A 21,884-nucleotide genomic window follows, 5' to 3' on the forward strand; every position below is an offset into this window, starting at 1 on the left:
AATATAAATTTGCTGGGTTTTTTCCCAATGTGATTTGTTTAAAATTTGTTCTTGGTTTAAAACCCATTTGAAGACTTAGTATTGGGGTTGTTATGATAGAAGTGATATCTTTATTTGATGTTGTTACTCCTATCATTTTTGTTAGTTCATCATAACGAAATTTAACATTATTTTTTAACTGAGGGTTTTCATTAAACGCTTGAAGAAAGTGATCTATATTATCGTAAGTAGTGGCTGGTATATGAGTTTTTATATCCACAATTTTTGAAGTCTTGTCAGCAGGTGAAAACACTTTTTTCTTTAAATAAATTATGTTTTCATGCTCTTGTACATTATACATAGAACAAGGGTATTGAAATTCCACCAAACCAACTACCCATTCTCCATCCAATTTAATGGTCTTTGGTAATTTTGTTAAAAAATGTGCAGTCGTATTATCTGTGTAATAATCGGATGAACTATTACTTAACAAAGTTAAATAAAAGCTATTATCACTCATATTTTCTTTAAGCTTGATTCAGGTATCCAAGAATTAAATTTATTAGGATAACCTTGCCACTTCACTAGTATTTCCTTTCTGCCAGCAACTCGACGTGAACGTAATATTTTATCTATTTTATACTCGTTGGAGGGGAGGTAAGTTACTTTTTGTATTTCTTTTGAATAAAACGTTCCAATTATGCGTTCGCCTTCCAAATCCCTTAGTGTATAAACAATCCGAGGAGATCTTTTAATAATTGAATTAATTATAAATATTTCATCACTCCAATTACTTTCGTAACCTTTTTGAAATATATGTTTGTATTTAGTGATTCTAACATGATCTCCTACGTTTAGTTTTGCAGTTTCTGGTGAGCTTTGTCTATCTGTATTGCGATCATATAAATTACACCAAACAGTCATAATATTATTAGAGTTAACATCAACTGGACACATTTTTATGCTTGAATGATAGCTGTGGTTGTAAGAATAAAGAAGATCTTGTAGAACATTTATGTAATTATATGTATTCTTATGAGTGAAGTAACGCCACATTTTCGTTTTAAGAGTTCTCTGGAACCTTTCTACTATACTTGCTTTAATATCAGGGTTATTAGTGGTATAATAATTAATATGTTTACTTTTGAAATAATCTCTTACCACCTTTGAAACGAATTCCGTACCTTTATCAGATTGGATATGACGAGGAACTGAGTTGGCTTCAGTAAATATGCTTTCAAAACAATGTTTAACTGTTGCTGAATCCTTCTTCTTCATGGCTCTTGCAAAAGCATATTTACTGAATACATCGATAACACAAAGAATATATTTGTAACCATCATTAAATTGACTATATGTACTCATGTCACTCAAATCAGCTTGCCAAAGTTCATTAAAGTTAGATAGAATGTATCTATTTCTAGTAAACCGCCTATGAACAGGTTTATGTAGTGTATACGTGTCTTGAGATTGTAACCATTTTTTTACATCTTCTTTATTCATTTGACCTTTCATATCCTTTGTTAAATTATTTAAACTGCTATAACCAGCGGGATGAGAGATATCATAGTAGATTCTGTTAATATCTAATAAGGAGTCCATCTTTCCCAATTTATAGTTTTTGCAGATGATTTTTGTACTCGTGTAGTAAGAGGAGTAGATGTGTTGTTTTCTTTATCTAACGAGGCTCGTGTTCTTATAGAAGTAGAGGGGGTAAAGGACTCAATCAAAGGAGTGTCATTAATAAATGCTAAATTTGTAGGATTACCTATGCATGACTTAGGAACTTTGATATCTTTTAAAAGTAAAGCAAACACTTCCCAGCCAATTGGTTTAGGACGTTTAAGACATCTAACCGTGTCGCTCACCAAATCAGTAATATTGCTATTTTGAATAGTCTGGTTGTTTATAACAACTTCACCAGTCTGCTTCCACCAAATTTTAGGTTTACTTAAAACAATGTAATCTAATAGCGTTCTAGCTTTTTTTTCATAAGATTTAGGTAATATCTCTATTATTTTTGATGGACTGATCGGCATTGATTCTTGATTTATTTCACCAGGTGTCGTGTTAAACAAAGATGGTGCAGCTATCTCAGTTACATCACCTTTCGCTGATTCCTTATATTCTGTCTCCTCCTTTTTGGGTATCTTTGAATTTATGATATCATTACTTTCTTTGTTGAATTGATCGAAACCCTCCATTACTATAGGTATCTTAAACGGTTTTCGATCTGTTTCAATAAAATGTAGAAACCGCTGCAATGCTTGAGAATAAAGCATCCATTTTTCACGATCGTTCATTTTACTTTTGAGAATTTTTTGCATCTCTTCATCTAGCCGAGACGAGGAATTTTCAGGAGGGTTCTCATTGCGTTTTAACTTTTCAATAAAGTCCGATTCAACTAATAACATTTTTTTCGTGTTTTCCATTTTGTTTATTTATGATAAAGAGTTAACTAAGGCACTTAGAACTGCCCCTAAAATAATAGGTAAAAAGGCACCTCCTTTTTGAATTATAACAGTTTTTCTTAATTTATGTTTACCTTTTGAAACTAATTTCCTTAATATGTCTTTGTACTTTTTTAACTTTGTTTTTTCCTTTTTTTCTAAAGGAATTTTCCCATTCAGAACGTTATAAATGCACTCGCATATAATGTTGATCTCTTCATCATCACAAGATTTAAGTAATGCAGTACGATATTTGGGTTTAAGCAAGTGCAATGCTTCTAATAAATGTTTATATGTGTTTACTCTTGCATGCATCATGTAGAACTGACTAAAATTTGTTGATTTTTATCATATTTAAATCCTTTTTTGGGTACATACACTATACAATGTCCGTCAAAAGGAAATATATTAGTTTTAAAACGACATATGTCATTTGTATTTTGTTTCAAATCAATCATAAGGTAACCGTGAGCATCCTTTGTAGCATCTTTGTAGGCTTCATCTACGAATTTTGAGTTTTCAGGATAAACTTGTCGTGACAAGTGTCGTATTTGGGTTTTATCTCTGGGGTTCTTAAAAAACACAATGTAGCTTGTGTTTAGTGAAATATCACGTTGACCTCTTCCTTGATGAAATATGTTTTGTGTTATATAAAAAACACTTAAATTTCTATGATGGCTACCTTTAGTAAAAATATCAACTATTCGTCCATCCGATTCTCTCATCAAATCATCTATTATTAGAAGTTTAGGTTTTTTCCATCGAAAATCGAGAAATCTGGTATTCCTTGACTATAATTTACATTTTCTAGATTATAGAGAGGTTGCATTTCATCGTAACACCAAATAATTTCATCAAACTCTATACTACATATCTCTTTAGTATTATTCAAAAAATTTGAAACAAATTGTGTTTTACCACACCCACTGGGCCCTGCAACAATGGTAGTGAAAGGATGACAAAAATGAATCATTATTAATTTTCAGTGTTGATATGAAAACGAGTGGAGTTAGAATGATGCTATTCATAAAAACAGTAACTATTTAAACATTCTAGGTAGAATTGACTAAAGAAAAAAAAAAAAAAAAAAAAAAAACAAATTGCAGAAAAAAAACATTTATTTTTTATCTTATGTTTAAACTTTTTTTTTTTAATCGAGTACGCTACCAGTGCTTCAAAAAAAATTATTGATGAGAAGAAGCACCGTAAGAAACTCATCAATACTCTTTTTTTTTTTTTCCAATTTTGAAATTTACAAATACATATACATTTAAAGCAACTTACATTTTTAACATGCATTCTTATAAAAGATAATAAAATAAACAAACATGACATGACATTCACATATATACAATTAATATCTTGAAAATACAGTGTACAAACAATAATTTGAAATCAAATGTTCTGTAAATCTATACGTTATAATATTAAAACTATTGTGGTATTTTATAATGTCCCCATGCAAGAGTATCATAGGAGTTTTCAATCAAATACCGTTTTGTGTCATCATGGGATAGTGATATTTTATTTATTTTTTGAGTATAAATCACATGTTTTAAAGATTTAAATCTCAGCATTTGAGCACGTTGCACACTTTTATCAAATAAACACGTCTTGTAATTATCCAGAGTAAACTTTTTTGTGACACATACATTGACCCCTTTGGCTTTTGATAGAATACCATATTTGTTTGGGTTGTTGTCATTCTCATCATATTTTGCAATATCTAGAGCATACATTTTAGATCGCAAACCTACAAATTCTTTGAAAATCCTACCGTTGTTTTCATCTTTGAAAAATCCTAATCTTTTTTATTTATTAACGGGAAATTATATTTATTGTTAGGGGGATAGTCAGATGTATCAAAATATGAATTAAGATCTGATTTTATATCTGCATAATAGTTTTCTGTAAAAATTTGGTATACTAAGCTATCAGTATCAGTATAAAGAAGCTTAAGATTCTCTGGGTATTTGGTTTTCATGTAGTCGTAATGAAAGTCGTACATTAATGTTTTCGATATATCTAATATACAAAATCCTAAATAAATTGGTTTATTATAAAAGATTTGAGTTTTTTTTAACTGAACGGCTGCTAAATTTTCAGAGAATATAGATAAACTGTGGAACTCAGGTTTTGCTATCAAAGACTGTACTCCCAGTGATTTTCCCCGTTTTTCCCAGTTGTTAACTAATTTAACATTTACACGCTTTGCCACATTCTCCATAGTTTTACCAAACACTGAGTTATTCATTAATTTAAAGAAGTCTTTTTCGAAATCAGATGATGCCCGCGATCGCATGTGGGTGTTCAAATCTATGTAACTTTTTAACCACTTAGATTGTTGAAATTTAAGAATGCGATGAATCTTACTTAACTTCAAACCATTTTTCAAACACTGCTTTAGATTCCTATAATGAATAACATAATTTATTTTTTTATTTAAATTAGGAATTAATTTTTTTCTTTTGTATTACCCAAACAAACATTTTCAGGGCAGAATGGTAAATCTGAATGAGAGTCATGCAATTCATTAGGGTATTCCAAATCAACTTCCAAAATGTAACCATAATCAGCGTCATCAGATATATTGAAGTCTGTATCTACATTAACCCATTCAAATTTACCGGTAGGAAGACATTGTGACATAGCCCACCCATAAAGGTTATTCGCATCAAAGTACATAAGAAATGACGAAGGGATATTTTCATTATAATCTTCTAAAAACTTGTTATTTGCTTTCGCATGTCTATTACTACACTGCGATATACCCCCCCGAATATTTTTCGCTATGAAGGCCACTTTGTCAATATCAGTTAGTAATTCAAGTTTTATTTTTGTACTCCTTAACATTGCATCCCAACTTAACCCCGGTGCAGTGTAATAATGAGCTGGATCTAAACCATACGTATCGATGCAAAGGTTTCTAAAATTTTCAAATATATCAGCTAGTAAGAGAACATCTGTTTTTAGGTATAAATCGGAATAATCACCCATGTTTTTGCATTGAAAATGGGACCAAACGTCTTTTGCGTGATTATAATCGTTTTCTGAAATGTGACTATCAGACAAAGAACTAAAGAATTTGTCTATGGAGGGAAGACAAGTTAATTTTAAACAATCATATGACGTCATGTATTCGTACGGATATACACCTTTCCGTAGTAGTCGTTTGAAATCCTCCGCGCGAGGAAAATTTAATTTTAATTCATGAAACTGTTCAGGTAACAAGTTTTTTGCTAGTTTGTCTAGACTACTAGACATAAATTTTAGTGAGTCGAGAAATCTTAATTTGAGTGTGCGATTATTTATTCGCAAGCACTTAGAAAACGAAATATATTTCTCTTTGTTTTCTGGAATCAATTCAATGTTACCTTCAGCCAAACCAAGTCCATGCACAATAAAGTGACTGTCATAATTACTCAAATTATGGAAAAATACCGGTACAAAATTAGGGGCTCTGTATTTTTCAGAACAAAATTTATGTGCTACTCCCTCATACACTCCAGTATGATCATTGTAGGAAATAACAGAATCATCATTTAAAGGTCTATTACAAACGTAACATGCAGTACTCTGAGCAATGTGTACATTATTGGCATTGGTTAAAGGCAACGGAGTTTTTACAAAAGTATTTTTCCTGCAAATATCCTTTAAGTCTTTTTCCATGTACTTCATAAATACCTGTGTGCAATCTTTACCTTTATATGTTCTATACACTGACAACTTATCATCATACGAACACTTAATATAGTAACCAAAACTATATACCTCATGTTTTTGTATATTTGTCGTTGAAGATGGCATAGATTTAGATGATTGTGTTTCAATTGGTTTTCCAGTTGTAGTAGAATTATCTGACTGTGTTTCGATTGGGTTTAGAAAAGCCTCAAAATCAGCATAAATAACAAAAGGCACCCGCAGTTTACGCTCGTAGTTATCAAATGTGATTTGATTAGAGGGGACGATTTCATTAAACCAGTTTTTAATTGTTTTCTGTTCGGAAGGTAAATGCGTACACACATGAAAACAATCGTTTTTTTGATGATTTGTTAAATGGTCGCGAGATGTGAAATTACATAAACAACCATCACAAATATGTGCGGCGTGCTGTGTATTCGACAATTGTTTGGATACTAACCTAGATAAGTTTTTAATAAAGCAATAATGACCCTGTCTGTCTTTCGTTATGTATAATAAGTTCAAGTGCTTTTGTTTTCTACATTTTGTTAAGTGTAACGGTCCTACTACATCATGCTTTTTACTTTGTGAATTAAATTCAAGTCCAAAAACATTTATACTTATATCATTCATATTTTCAAATTTGTGGATATCCCCAATCTTAAGTGGGAAAGGTAAATTTTTAAAATTTAATTTATTTTTATGTTCTTTATAAGAATTAGTTTCATTTGCACGATGATTCGCGGGTGGATATAAACCTGACAAAATAGCCCACTTAAAACATTCATGATCTCTATTTTTAACATTGATAACCGCATTTTTGTTCTTAATATCCCGAGGCAGTTCAATAAAAGATGATCCACACAACGGATTAAATTTATTTACATTAACATCCAGGTAGTTGAATTTAACTAAACTCCACCCACTATCTTTTCTCTGAAAGTTAGATAATTTAGTTAATATATCTTGAACCACTATCTCGAATATATCATCTTTGTTACTACCAGAATCAATTATATTGTTACTTAATTGAAAATCAAAAGGCTGTTAAGGCCGTGTTGCACGTTTATGCGTCCGTGGCACACAAATGGTCTCGCCGGAAGATCAGCGCTGACCCTGTGGTTAGCATTACGCTGAGGCGGGACCATTTCGTGGTAAACAATTATATGTGTTATATTTTTCTTCGTTTTTAATTATTATTTTTTCTTTTAACCTTTGAATGTGCTTTTATTGTTTTATATGACTGTGTTGTATGTTGTTTATCACGAATAAATGATTGATTTATGATTTATGATTTATGATTTATTTATAAAAGTGTTATTTATATGTTTACACTCTTGAGTGAAATCTGCATTAAGGATAAAGTTAACTTTTAACGCAAAATGATTAGCGAGGGAACGATCTAATAAAGCGAAGACCTTACGTTTGTTATCTTGTAAAATCACCTCGGGAACATATGGTTGATGAATATTTTCCTCGAATAGAACTCTGTAGGTAGCCACCCTATTCTTAAAAGCGTTTTCTATTAACTTTACGTTATCACATTCAAGATCTGCCTTTAAAACATTATTTTTGTGAATATTACTCCTCAAATGGTTTTGGTAATATCTTTTAGAAACAAACTTATTGCACACAGAACATTTGATTTCATCATTATTATTTGTACTCACAGTAATATTAGGTGCTGGTGCGGATGAGGTCGATGCTACAGGGGCAGGTGCTGGTGCAGCGGATGAGCTCGATGCTACAGGGGCAGGTGCTGGTGCAGCGGATGAGCTCGATGCTACAGGGGCAGGTGCTGGTGCAGCGGATGAGGTCGATGCTACAGGTTCAGAAGGTGCTGGGGTGTGGCGAGGTTTCTTTGTTACGACTTTTTCCACATCCAAAACTGCAGCGGTCCTCTTAATACCACGTCCTATTTGAGAAGATCTATAACAAAAAATAATAAACATAAACATCTTAATGTTAAATAATAATAAAAATGGTTGACTGATTGATACTAACTTAAATCATTTCGACACTGTCTACAATAAGCCTGCATTATCAAAACTCCATCAATTGCATCTATCGATTGATTATTTCCTTTAGATTTTTGAATGTGACCATCACATGGTGTATAATACGGTATAATATCCGAATCTTCCAGTAAGGTGTAAGGTAATTTATTTGCCATATACCACAACCTAATATTTCTATGAAAATGCTTCAAAATAAATTCTTTGTTCAATTCTTCAATATCATCACATGGCAAAGTGAGATCAATCAGAAAGGATGAATAAACCATGTTTTCTATTTGTTTAAAAGAATGATACAAAAGTCAAAGAAAAATCACGGTATCAAAACACTGAATGACGACATTGATGGGTAAACCGTTTATATAAGGAAACGTCCCCACTCTAACAATAAATTCAAGTTAAAACAAGTCGCGTGCACAACTTTTAGTTAGACAGGTATTGATACGATGTTATAAACATGTACAGACAAGAATATTTTCAATAAAATTAGTACTTACGCCTCTCGATGAAGTTGACTGACAAGTTGGGCAGCCTCACATAGTTCTTCATCTTCTTCTATTTCTTCACAGAGTCTCATAAGTTCAGGGTCATAGACATCACAGCTCAGAGAGTCCATTATGAAATGAGGTATCGTACAAGAAGGTCTTTCACTTAAATAGTTAAGAACAGGTATAAGGGTATATATTTTTAAAAGTGGGGACAACAACCTTTCCATATAAAAATTATCAAAATTAAAACGTGTTGTATTGCGATACAATGCAAGATAATCTTTTACAGCGAAATGGTCTTTACTCATTAACAGGAAAGATAACACCAGGGATTCACCTAATTATAACGTGTTGTAATTGGGTATAATACAAAATAATCTTTTACAAAGAAAAATGGAGCTACTTAACTCGTAACTAGGAAAGATAACAAAAGCTATTGTTATCTCTTAATACTTTTGTATACAATTTAAAAATGTTACTTTTCGAATTTCTCAAGCTATTATATTATTTATTTCTTAACATTTTTATTGTTTTATGACATACGGAAATTACAAAACATTTTAAAAGAATCTCTTACAAGGAAAATGAATTCAAGTTACTATAAGGAAAGATAAGAATACCTAAACACTATAACTTAAGATTACTACTATCATTAACAATTATAAATATCACGGTTTCTTATTGTCTATAAAATATTTCACACAACTATCCTTAGAAGCTAATTGTTTTGTAATGTTATATATAATATTTCGCGTACTTTGTAGTTCTGCATCATCTTCCAACGCAAAATATTTTAATCTGATGTCCGCGTGCTTCCATTGTTCCATGGGTGGTATTTTTTTAATTTTTTGTGCATCATAAATCTCAATTTTAATAAAATGGGATGCATATGCTCCGTCGTCTTGCCCCGATGATAAGTTTGCAACACCGTCCTCCGAACTTTTGCTTACAATCGAAGACCGTTTCAGGATCTTACTCTGCTTTTTAGGACGTTCGAAAAAGCTATCGATATCATTTCCTGAACGTTTCTTTGCGAGGATCTGTTTTACTTTGAAACCAGCTGTACCTTCTTCATCGCTTGATTCATCTTTATTTTCAGGGTAGTAATAGTTCTTGAATGTATTTTCAGAGAACTGAAACAATATAAAACAATAATTAATACACTGTTTACAATATTGTGGATTAAATACAAACAACAGAAGAGAAATAAATAAACACAGTACACACAAGCTCTATCTAGGATACAGTAATTAAAAACATACTCACGTCCATTGTTGGATCTGTCTATAAACACTTCACTTTTGAACGCACACCACTTCTCTATATACCACACTAGATACAAGGAGCTCTGGTACAGAAGGCTGCCTCTACAGGAATACTTATTCAGCCTCGACTCTCTTTGGCTTTTATACTCGTAATATGGTAGAGAGCAGGGGAACGTACCATAAATCTTGTTTCAACCAGTTCATCTTATACCTGAACGCAAACAATAAACTTTTTGTCATTTTACAATACAATAAACATCTATAATAAAGCAACTAAGTTGTTATAATAAAAAATTCAAGTCACAAGAATTACCGGTGCGTTAGTCTAAAACATGTTTACACCAGTTAATGCTCTTTGTTAAATATGAATACAAAGTATCATGCCTTGACATGTTCGTCGAAGGATCTCTTTACCCAAAACCCGAATTATTCAAATAAACGGAAACAATAAATATATGTTATCTTTAAAAATGCACAAAAGACATTTTTATTCACATAGAATTAGCCTTAAACATGTTTTAACCGGTTCTCAGTTTCTCACGTCTTAACAAGTTTATTGAAAGTATGCATTCTCTTAAACAATACACAAGTCATAAAAAATAATAATAGACATAGGTAAGTAAATTATTCAAAGAAGGTACAATAAATAAAGCAAAAACGCAACTTCACAAAATTACCGAGGTTTATTCAGATACAAAACATTGAAATATATGTAAAAAAAAAAGTTTGATAAGATGGGAAATTAACTTTTATTAAGACGTAATCAAAAAATTGACTTATTAATCATATGTACAAATTTGGTAATACAACAAAGAGATGTATGATAGAAATAGGTATAAGATATCATAAATATTCGAGAAAAAGAAAGATACGCTAGATAGGATCGTTAAGTTTAGGTATTTGGATAAACTTAAATGTAACTCAGAAGTTCTTAAGTTAAAACGTAATTATAATACATTTCATAAATACCTACATTTATAGAAATAAAAGTAAAAGTAGGTGAAACTCAGTTAGGTTTCATAAAGGTAAGTCTAGACTACTTAGGTTAACTAAGAGTAGGTTTTAATTAAATTTGGTTAGGTTACGAATGGAAAAGTTAGGTATTTTAATTAGGTTAGGTTAGGTTAGAATCGCAATCCATATGATCACAAAGTTATACTAAAAATAATTATAAAATACCTATCAGTATGACACACAAGGAAAAGGTGTGCATGACACTGCCAGGTAGCTGGGTAGGGTAACAATGGTCTAGCGCCGAGTCCAGATCGAACAATAGAAAGGGTCGGTAATCCTTTTGTGACCGTCGTGCACAAGGTGTATTGTGTAAAGAACGTATTCTGTAAATACTAGAAGGAGGCTTCTGAGAGCGTCGAGACCCAGCGCAATGAATCTAAATGGGGGGCTATTAGTTTTTTTTTTTTTTTTTTTTTTTTTTTTTTTTTTTTTTTTTTTTTTTTTTTTTTTTTTTTTTAGGTTCAGTAAGGCCATGGATGGGCGGTGGTGGGGTCCTGGGAGCAGGCCCCAGACCCGGGTCCGTATCGGGGGTACCCTACTACTGTGAGTCCACACACCAAGCCCGGCTTCAAGCGTGGACTCGCGGGCGTCAGGTATTATAAGCAGAGATCGGACAGTTGGGCGTTTGTATGACTTTCTCGGAATAATCAACCTCATGTTGTTAGAAATTACGCTAAGAGTCCGATTACTGATTATAAAACACTTTGTCACTTCACAGTCACTTCAGAACCTAATGTAACGTAAGCGAAGTAAGTATAGTATGAATTTTCTGAGATGAATTTTTCGCTTTAGCCGTAATCTGTTAAACAAAAGCCTTTGTTTCTATTATTACCGGCGGCTAGCTCCCATTTCCACAGCACGTGCTAAAGTCTCAATGTAGTTAAAAAGCAACTATCATGATAGCAATAAGGTTCAAATTTATTAAACTGTTTGCAGTATGCAGGTAACTTTTTTTGAAGATGACAAAACGTGTTATCTCCGAAAGGTCTTTTTATGGATTTGAACCTTATTACTATCATGATAGTTGCTATTTAACTACACTGAGACTATAGCACGTGCCGTTTAAACGGGAGCTAGCCGCCGTGAATAATAGAAACAAAGGCCTTTGTTTAACAGATTACGGCTAAAGCGAAAAGTTCATCTCAGAAAATTCACACTATACGAAGTATGGACATGGCCGCTTCATACTGACGTATATGACGTGTTTCAGCTTCTACAACCCGTTGATAGCCAACAACGCGGAGCAACACGCAGTGGTGGAACACATCGTGGCTGGGAGCAGTGGCACCGCCCCTTATTTACTGCACGGGCCGCCTGGCACCGGCAAGACGGTCACCATCGTTGAAGCCATACTGCAGGTGAGAATTGATTTACTAGTGTGGAACAGCTTCTATAACCCACACTCGGAGCCACATGCAGTGGTGGAGCACATTGTTGCTGGGAGCAGTGGCACTGCCCCTTATTTGCTGCACGGGCCAATCTGCAGGTGTGACTTTACATAGTCTACAGTTGAATCAATTACATAGTTTCTATTTGGACCTCGGTCCCTCAACAGCATACATCGTCTTTTGAACGCATGTTTATTACTTTGTTTATTGTCAATAAATTATCAATCTATGATTTAAAATAAGGTAGGTCCAAAGATGATTAGAACTGCTAGAATAGTTTGTGTTTCTACAGTTTCCGTGTATTTTTTGTAAAAAATTCACGCACCCGAATCCTGAAGTTTGCTAAAAAGACAGCACGATTAGAATAGAAGGGCGGAAAGTGAAGGATTTTTTTTTTTTTTTTATACTACGTCGGTGGCAAACAAGTATACGGCCCGCCTGATGTAAAGCGGTCACCGTAACCTATGGACGCCTGCAACTCAAACAGTGTCACATGCGCGTTGCCACCCCATTAGAAACTTGTACATTCCCTTTTGCTGTGTTAAGTACACAGCAAAAAGGAGTGCACAAGCTCCAAGGAGGGTTCGGGTTGCCGACGACTCAAAGGACAATAAACGGAACAAGTTAGTTCCGTAAGTCCTCCCGTCATCAGCACACCGCACCCCCGTTGAGCTCTGGCAGCCTTACTCACCGACAGGAACACAACACTATGAGTAGGGTCTAGTGCTATTTGGCTGTGGTCTTCTGTAAGGCGGAGGTACTACCCCAGTTGGGCTCTGCTCTAGATTCGAGCGAGACGATATCCGCTGTGCTGTGCCCTACCACACAAAGCGGAATATCATTCGCTATGCCCTACCTCCTCTTAATTACGAACGAGAGGCGGTTTGAAGTTTACGAGCAAGTGTGATGAAAAATGTATTATTTGTTTTAGCTGGCCAAGTCCCGGTCGAACCGCATACTAGTGTGCACACACTCGAACATGGCGGCGGATCACGTGGCCACCCTGCTCATCCAGTACGCCGACAAGTTCCCCGGGGAGCAGTTCCTGCTGCGTGCCAACTCCGAGTTCAGGGTCTGGTTAGTATACTTATCTTAAATCTGCTAGGACCCTTACAGATACACTTTGACCCATCGGGATCTTTTGTGCAATTACCTCAAAGATCCTTCAGCTATCCAGAAGCTTTTCGACCATCTCCACGTATCGGATGATGAGGCAAGGCTGGTTAGTATACTACTAATAACAGTAAACACACTAGTCTTGAATAATTAATTTATTTCCACATTAAATGGAAAACAACGCTTAGACCGACGCTCTTCCGATTCCGGCCCCGTCGCCATCTTGACTTCTCATCCACTAACAGTATAGTTGCTTGACAATAGAGGGTAGTCGCTACGAAATCAGTAATCAATCAGAACGAAGTGTCGGAAGCTTCTACCTGGCTGGACCACCCGTCTACTGTATTCCGGTTTTATGGAACGCACCTGAACTTTTTACTATTTTTTTTATTTAGTATCGATCGCAGACGTTTCTGCATGATAATAACCTAACCACAAAATCAAAATTTTGAAAAACCCCCCCGACATAGTGGCCTGATTTTCATGAAACATGGCTAAGAACGCTCCCGACTAATTCAGCTTTCAAACAAAAAAAGCTGATTCTAAATCGGTTCATCCGTTCGGGAGCTACGATGCCACAGACAGACACACATACAGACAGACAGACATGTTAAACTTATATCACCTCGTCGTTTTTGCGTCGAGGGTTAAAAACTAAGTGTTTTTTTTTTCACAAGAAACTCATCTTCAGCAATCTGAACAATACGTATCCAGTTTTAAAGCACATTAATTAAAAAGAAAATCATTTTCAGGGAAACGATGCCAGAAATCCTTGGCCCCTACTCCAATGGCGTCTGTCGCGAGTCCTGGACCAGGGTGACCATCGCCAAGTTCATCTCGTACAGCATCGTCATCACTACGCTCGTGCACGCCGCCAAGTTTGCCAAGTCAGTATCAAACTGTACCAGCGATTCTTGACCTATACTCTAGCGGCACTAGTCGTCAGTCCTGGACCAGGGTGACCATCGCCAAGTTTATGACGTACACCATCGTCACCACCACCATGCCGCCATGTTTGCCAAGTGTCGGAGATCCTGCTCTGCAGCCTTACCACGATCTTTTTAAAAACGATTCAAACGCAGAGCAGTTCAGTTTAGGTGCCTAAACTGAGCGTCTCAATTTGCTACCATGACCTCCAATGTTCAGAGTCGAAACTGAACCGCGTACAAGTGAATGAAAGACCGATATTGTCTCTGGTCCGCAACTGAATCGTTTTGACAAGAAAAGGATGACTCTATAGGAATCGTATAAATCTATCTCGTTTTCCCCTTGTGACGTTTGATCGTTCGAAAACCAGGAACGATTACTAATTTTTAATTTTATTTTATTCCTAAAACTGGAAAAAGAAACATTTAAAATATTTAAATGTAAAATTCACAATAATTACAATGATTTTGTGTAAAATATCGTATCTTTTTGAACAAAACTATAAATAAATGATAAAAATATATATAATGACAGTTCGTTAAAGCTTATGTTTAGAACATCGCGCCCTTGACTAGTAGGTAATTAATAATAAAGTTTTTATTTATGTATTTGAAGTGCTGTGCTCGGCTATAGAACTCGCAGTGTTTGGATGATATTTTAACAAATACGTAAGTCATTAGTATTTGTAGGTAGCTCACTCGTGTCTAAATTTAATGTATATCGCTAAGTTATGCTAGACCTAGTTGATTCCTTAGCCATCCTAGTTCTAGGCATAGTTTGTCGCAAGTGTTAACATGACTCCTTGCATATCGACTAAAAAAGGATCAGACTTTTTCTCGCTCTTTTTGATTTGCGTTTTTGCGAAAGTTGCGAGATCATAGGGCACTCTAAAAATATAAAAACGTGTAGTTAGTTGGAATAGTTGGTCCGTAAATATTACTAAACAAAATCATAAAACTTTATATTCTATTATCGAATCGGTAAGGATCGAAAAACCAAAATAATAAATTAATCAGGTGATGAAACTAGCTTTAGTTATATTTTCCATCTCCTACTCCTTATAAAAAACACAAAACTATTTAGTATCGCTAGTGTTACAGCAAAGCGATTCAGAATAATGCGGTAAGTGAGTAACTTTTTATGAATCGCTAAATTTGACATTCCTGCGATTCAGTTTAGGCTCAAGTGGCATGTCATGGTACGAAATACACTTGAGATGAGTGAATGAAACGGCTGGGACGCTTATCGCTCGCTCGGTCGAAATTTGATCGCAATAACAACGTCGTGGTAGGAAATAGCGACGCAGTTCAGTTTAGGTCCTAAACTGAATCGCGTTAAGAGATCATGGTAAGGCCCCTGCTTCTATCGTAATTTATTTGTGGGCACATTGTGTAAATAATTGCACAAAAATCCATCGTGACTCATCTCAACTCGACATCGTTAGATTCACCGCTTTTGAAACTGGAATCCTAAACCAGTGCATAAATCTTCATCATGTCGTTCATAACGTAATATAAACATGACGACCGGTCTGGCTCAGTCGGTAGTGACCCTGCCTGCTAAGCCGCGGTCCTGGGTTCGAATCCCGGTAAGGGCATTTATTTGTGTGATGAGCACAGATATTTGTTCCTGAGTCATGGATGTTTTCTATGTATATGACGGAGGCCCGCCGGCTGGCGGCGGCGCCCGTTCGGGATGGATGGCCAAAGGATGAGCGGCATGGGCGCGTGGAGTGGTTCTTCGTGTATTGCTTACCTCACAGCTACACTCGCATGCTACCATTTCATGAAATATACTCTGGACCACAATGACCATTCCTAACCTAACCTCTATTTATTACTCAGTGCCAAAAATCAATAAGGATTACTCTAATAAAGACGGATTGCTCAGAAATAAGAAACAATATGAAAACGGTTAAGACTTTATTTTCAAATAAGCTACACCGGTTCCAAATCCTACACCACTAGCCCGAGAAGAACCGGCAAGAAACTCGCGGGACAATTCTTTTCAAGTCATTTTACAATATCTTGGTTATTACAAAAGTAAACTTCTTATTAATCACAATAACACTTGAGATAGAACATTTACTTAGTTTAACGGTTAAAGAACGATAAGATTCAATAAGCCATCGAAATAATCCTTCAGGTATAAGCCTTCAGGAACGAGGCGAATTTGGCACGAGCGTGGTCAACGTCCGTAAGCTACAACGGTCTGATCAAGAATCTACGACCTTTTTCTAGCGCGGTTCAATCAAGAATGACCAAATGAATCAATGGGGCAAATGGGCAAAACGCAAAATGGGCAGATCAAGAATCTGACAACCTTTTTATAGCATGATGAATCCCCACCATCCCCGCTCAGAGCGGTCAGGTCACATTTCCGTTTACCGTCAAAGTGACGTTAATTTCCAAGTAATCAGTTGACGTTTTAAATCTCAACAATATTGCCACCTCGTGCCGAAAACACCCAAGTTAAAACCACTTGACGTTCCAAAAGCCTTTTACCAATAATCAAAATAGAATCAATAACAACTGTCATGTATCGCGACATTATCTGCGATTGATACTAAAATGGTTTGTTTACATTCGACTACCCGCGTTAATACAAAAATAACAATATTCATTGCGAATTGGTGTCGGAGCTGCCTCACGCTACGACATATATAAGAATGTATTTATCTATTTAAGTATGTATATCGTCGCTTAGCAGCCATAGTACAAGCTTTGCTTAGTTTGGGGCTAAGTTGATCTGTGTAAGGTGTCCTCAATATTTATTTATTTATGAAACTGTCTCACCATATTTTATCTTTACTCACATTAAAGGGAGCTGAAGCAGAAGAACAAGGAACGCATGACCACTCACGTGTTCATCGACGAAGCAGCACAAGCCAGTGAGCCAGCCAGCCTGATCCCACTCTGTGGCCTCCTGAAGCCTGGCGGAGCTCTGATCTTAGCTGGAGACCCACTGCAACTGGGACCCGTTGTAATATCAAAGGAAGCTAGCAAACTGGGACTAGGTGAGCGAGTGTTGTATTTTGTATGTGTGTGGTCGACTTAGTGCGTTTTCACATTATCTGATCCGATATCGGATGGAGGACCAATATCCCATACATTCAAGCCACCACCTTTGATTTTTGCCTTTGAAATTCTTCCGACATTCGATATCAGATCGGATGATGTGAAAACGCACTTATACCGACCAGAGAACCAGCCAGTCTCATCCTACGACTGTGTGAATAATTCAAGTAGTCATCGAATAACTTTTTGAGGAATACTTACTCAGTTTCTCTGTCAGTTACTCATAGAACGTTTAATAACCAGAGGTCGGCGCGGGTGAGCTGTTTTCCTACTAATTTGACACAATTTGACATATCTGACGTCAAATTTGTATAAAAACAGCTTACCCGCGCCAGACCTCGGACACTGGCGATCAAATATATGAAAGAGGCGCGTTCCTAGCACACAGTCTAAGCTCGTGTAGGTGAACGCGTACTATGCTTGTATGAGTGAAATATGACAGGTCGACTGTTCGCGTCTTTGACAGGCGGTAACTGTGAGGTAACCGAGAGGGGGTGGGCGGCACTTTCAGCGGGGAGCAGGAGTGGCCATACTGTACGATAGTACTCTTTATTACACTGTGCCCGCGCCGACCATTGTTAATTAACTTTTCCCCTCACTAGCTCGGAAACACGTGTTTTGTCCTTCAATACCAGCGGGTAAAAACGCATTTTATCCACTAGTGGACAAAGTAATTATACCTTGAATATAAAAGCGAGTGAATCTAGTGATGACGATGATTTACCACCTGTGGAACTATTGGAAGCAGTGATAAACGCGCTTTTTGCGTTGTACTTTCCTCGCTTTAGTTAGGGGAAAAGTTTTGTGTTACACTCGGGTGCAAATTAGGGTATGCAAAAACCGGTTAACTTAAAAAACCGGTTAATAACCGAGACTTTTCCTTCAAAACCGGTTAACCGGTTAACCGGTTATTAACCGGTTTTGAGGATTTTTAGTAAATGGCCGTACTACGCAATAATTACAATTACCTTTAAGAATTCTGATGTTGATGATATCGTAGCAGGTAGAGTCTGGCTAATGAAAGTTGAACCCAGTATTTTTTTAAAACAGCAACTCTGGATGTCATATCATCGATTGTCATCTGTCAGTGTGACTGTCACTTTAACGAATTTCGGTAAAAGTTAACAGCGAAATCTATAAATAATAATGAATAACACCATAAAAATTAGTAAAGTAAGTGCTGTAAATTAATTAGAATTAATAAAAAAGAAATCATGTTATCAATGTGTTGCCAGCTTCAATTTTTTTGAAATTGCCACGTTTTTTCGGGCTCAACTTTCATTAGCCAGACTCTATTACTTGCACGATGAAGATCATTTTTATCCAGTTAATTCCAGTTTTTGGAAATTTGGTAAATGCGGATATTGCTAAAATAGGCTTGTGTGGTTTGAATGTGATTCGTCAGTTTTGCGTTTTCTAGGCATGTCTACAGCTCCCAGAGCCCCTAGTAATACAAGCAATTGATGTAAGAAAACCAAGATCTCCATTTTGCCTTTCTTTTAAAAAATATAGTTTGAAATATACGGTAGACTCCGGTTACAACAGCGCTCAAGGGACCGCTGATATTACGTCGTGTCGTACTAACCGGATGTCGTACAAAACGAATTTCATTTCTTTTAATTAAAAGTAATATCTACATCTCTATTACTAAAACATTTCAATCAATAGGTTTATTTACAGAGTATTATTATCATAGTATTAATACCTTATTTTATTGTGACTTGTTTAGTTAAAAAAGTCCTTTTTAGTATGCGTGCTTGCTCATCATTTGTAAGTAAAGCTAGTTTATACGCAATCGAAAAATGCAAATTGGGTTCTATTTAGCTTATAAGATTAGACCCGAGGCGAACAAATTGTTAAAATTTTAAAAGCAATACTTCAAAATCTTGCTACTTGTTGTAGGCAAGACAGGGGGCCGTGCTCGGGTGGAAGTAGCTTTGTTTCCTCAATTTACTAGTAAATCTAAAAACGTTGTCGCTCGTCGTTGCAACCGGACTTGACGGACGGATTCTGTGTAAAATGTGTCGTAAAAAGCGGCTGGTCGTTAAAATCGGAGTCGTAATAAACGGTTTTCGTATGTGATAGTATGAAAGTACATCCGTTTATTACGACTCCGATTTTAACGACCAGCCGCTTTTTACGACACATTCTACTCTACTCAATTATACATTTTATACAATACAGTAGAGTCCGGTTAGTATATTACGACTCCGCATAGACCTAACGTCCAACCTCTTACAACGACATAAGCACAGGTATTTATTTGGTTTTCGTATGTGATAGTATGAAAGTACATCCAAATAAATACCTGTGCTTATGTCGTTGTAAGAGGTTGGACGTTAGGTCTATGCGGAGTCGTAATATACTAACCGGACTCTACTGTATTGTATAAAATGTATAATTGAGTAGACTCGGGACTAATTTTTAAAATAAAATCATTACAGATAATAATGTTGTCAATGAAAAGTAATGAATAAATCTTTATTATTACAAAACATTAAATAAATACGTATTTTTGAACCTTTTAATGCCTAATTTTCCAAATTTTGAGAAATAAATACGGTTTCGGTTATTAACCGGTTAGAGACTATAAAAACCGGTTTTTAACAGAGGCCAAAAAGTCTCGGTTAACCGGTTTTTCGGTTAACCGGTTAACCGGTTTGCGCACCCTAGTGCAAATGTATTTTACTTCTCGTATGTTAAAAAACTCGCTTCGCTCGTGGTTCAACTATAGAATCCTTTCACTTGCTCGTTTTTCAATTCAATAAGAATATGAATATAGGTGTATCCCTCATGGAGCGTTTGAAACGGGACTGCGCTCTCTACAGCGACGAGCGCCGGGACCCCAACTACATCATGATGCTGAAGAAGAACTTCAGGTCTCACCGAGACATCCTCAGCATTCCTGACGAGCTGTTCTACCATGGACAACTGGAGGTAGGTGGTCCCTCATGGAGCGACTGAAACGGGACTGCGCTCTCTACAGCGACGAGCGCCGGGACCCCAACTACATCATGATGCTGAAGAAGAACTTCAGGTCTCACCGAGACATCCTCAGCATTCCTGACGAGCTGTTCTACCATGGACAACTGGAGGTAGGTGGTCCCTCATGGAGCGACTGAAACGGGACTGCGCTCTCTACAGCGACGAGCGCCGGGACCCCAACTACATCATGATGCTGAAGAAGAACTTCAGGTCTCACCGAGACATCCTCAGCATTCCTGACGAGCTGTTCTACCATGGACAACTGGAGGTAGGTGGTCCCTCATGGAGCGACTGAAACGGGACTGCGCTCTCTACAGCGACGAGCGCCGGGACCCCAACTACATCATGATGCTGAAGAAGAACTTCAGGTCTCACCGAGACATCCTCAGCATTCCTGACGAGCTGTTCTACCATGGACAACTGGAGGTAGGTGGTCCCTCATGGAGCGACTGAAACGGGACTGCACTCTCTACAGCGACGAGAGCCGGGACCCCAACTACATCATGATGCTGAAGAAGAACTTCAGGTCTCACCGAGACATCCTCAGCATTCCTGACGAGCTGTTCTACCATGGACAACTGGATACCTACCGGTGGTCCCTCATGGAGCGACTGAAACGGGACTGCACTCTCTACAGCGACGAGAGCCGGGACCAAAACTACATCATGATGCTGAAGAAGAACTTCAGGTTTCACCGAGACATCCTCAGCATTCCTGACGAGCTGTTCTACCATGGACAACTGGAGGTAGGTGGTCCCTCATGGAGCGACTGAAACGGGACTGCACTCTCTACAGCGACGAGAGCCGGGACCAAAACTACATCATGATGCTGAAGAAGAACTTCAGGTCTCACCGAGACATCCTCAGCATTCCTGACGTGCTGTTCTACCATGGACAACTGGAGGTAGGTGGTCCCTCATGGAGCGACTGAAACGGGACTGCGCTCTCTACAGCGACGAGCGCCGGGACCCCAACTACATCATGATGCTGAAGAGGAACTTCAGGTCTCACCGAGACATCCTCAGCATTCCTGACGAGCTGTTCTACCATGGACAACTGGAGGTAGGTGGTCCCTCATGGAGCGACTGAAACGGGACTGCACTCTCTACAGCGACGAGAGCCGGGACCAAAACTACATCATGATGCTGAAGAAGAACTTCAGGTCTCACCGAGACATCCTCAGCATTCCTGACGAGCTGTTCTACCATGGACAACTGGAGGTAGGTGGTCCCTCATGGAGCGACTGAAACGGGACTGCGCTCTCTACAGCGACGAGCGCCGGGACCCCAACTACATCATGATGCTGAAGAAGAACTTCAGGTCTCACCGAGACATCCTCAGCATTCCTGACGAGCTGTTCTACCATGGACAACTGGAGGTTGGTCCCTCAAGGAGCGACAACTGGAGGTAGGTGGTCCCTCAAGGAGCGACTGAAACGGGACTGCGCTCTCTACAGCGACGAGCGCCGGGACCCCAACTACATCATCCTCAGCATCCCT

At 37.0% G+C, this 21,884-nt stretch overlaps 1 protein-coding gene across 2 annotated transcripts in view; it reads left to right on the plus strand.

Moving 5' to 3' along the window:
• LOC125232704 (RNA helicase Mov10l1-like) overlaps positions 1–21,884 on the plus strand; it is a 41,088-nt gene that overhangs the window by 16,569 nt on the left and 2,635 nt on the right. For both annotated transcript variants that reach the window (XM_048138461.1, XM_048138462.1), the window contains exons 12-16: positions 12,103–12,250; positions 13,212–13,357; positions 14,149–14,283; positions 17,146–17,339; positions 20,183–20,337. In XM_048138461.1, coding sequence (XP_047994418.1) covers positions 12,103–12,250; positions 13,212–13,357; positions 14,149–14,283; positions 17,146–17,339; positions 20,183–20,337 — 778 coding nt within the window. The remainder of the gene's footprint in view (positions 1–12,102; positions 12,251–13,211; positions 13,358–14,148; positions 14,284–17,145; positions 17,340–20,182; positions 20,338–21,884) is intronic.

The sequence above is a fragment of the Leguminivora glycinivorella genome, chromosome 13, assembly GCF_023078275.1.
Source record: "Leguminivora glycinivorella isolate SPB_JAAS2020 chromosome 13, LegGlyc_1.1, whole genome shotgun sequence".
NCBI lineage: Eukaryota > Metazoa > Arthropoda > Insecta > Lepidoptera > Tortricidae > Leguminivora > Leguminivora glycinivorella.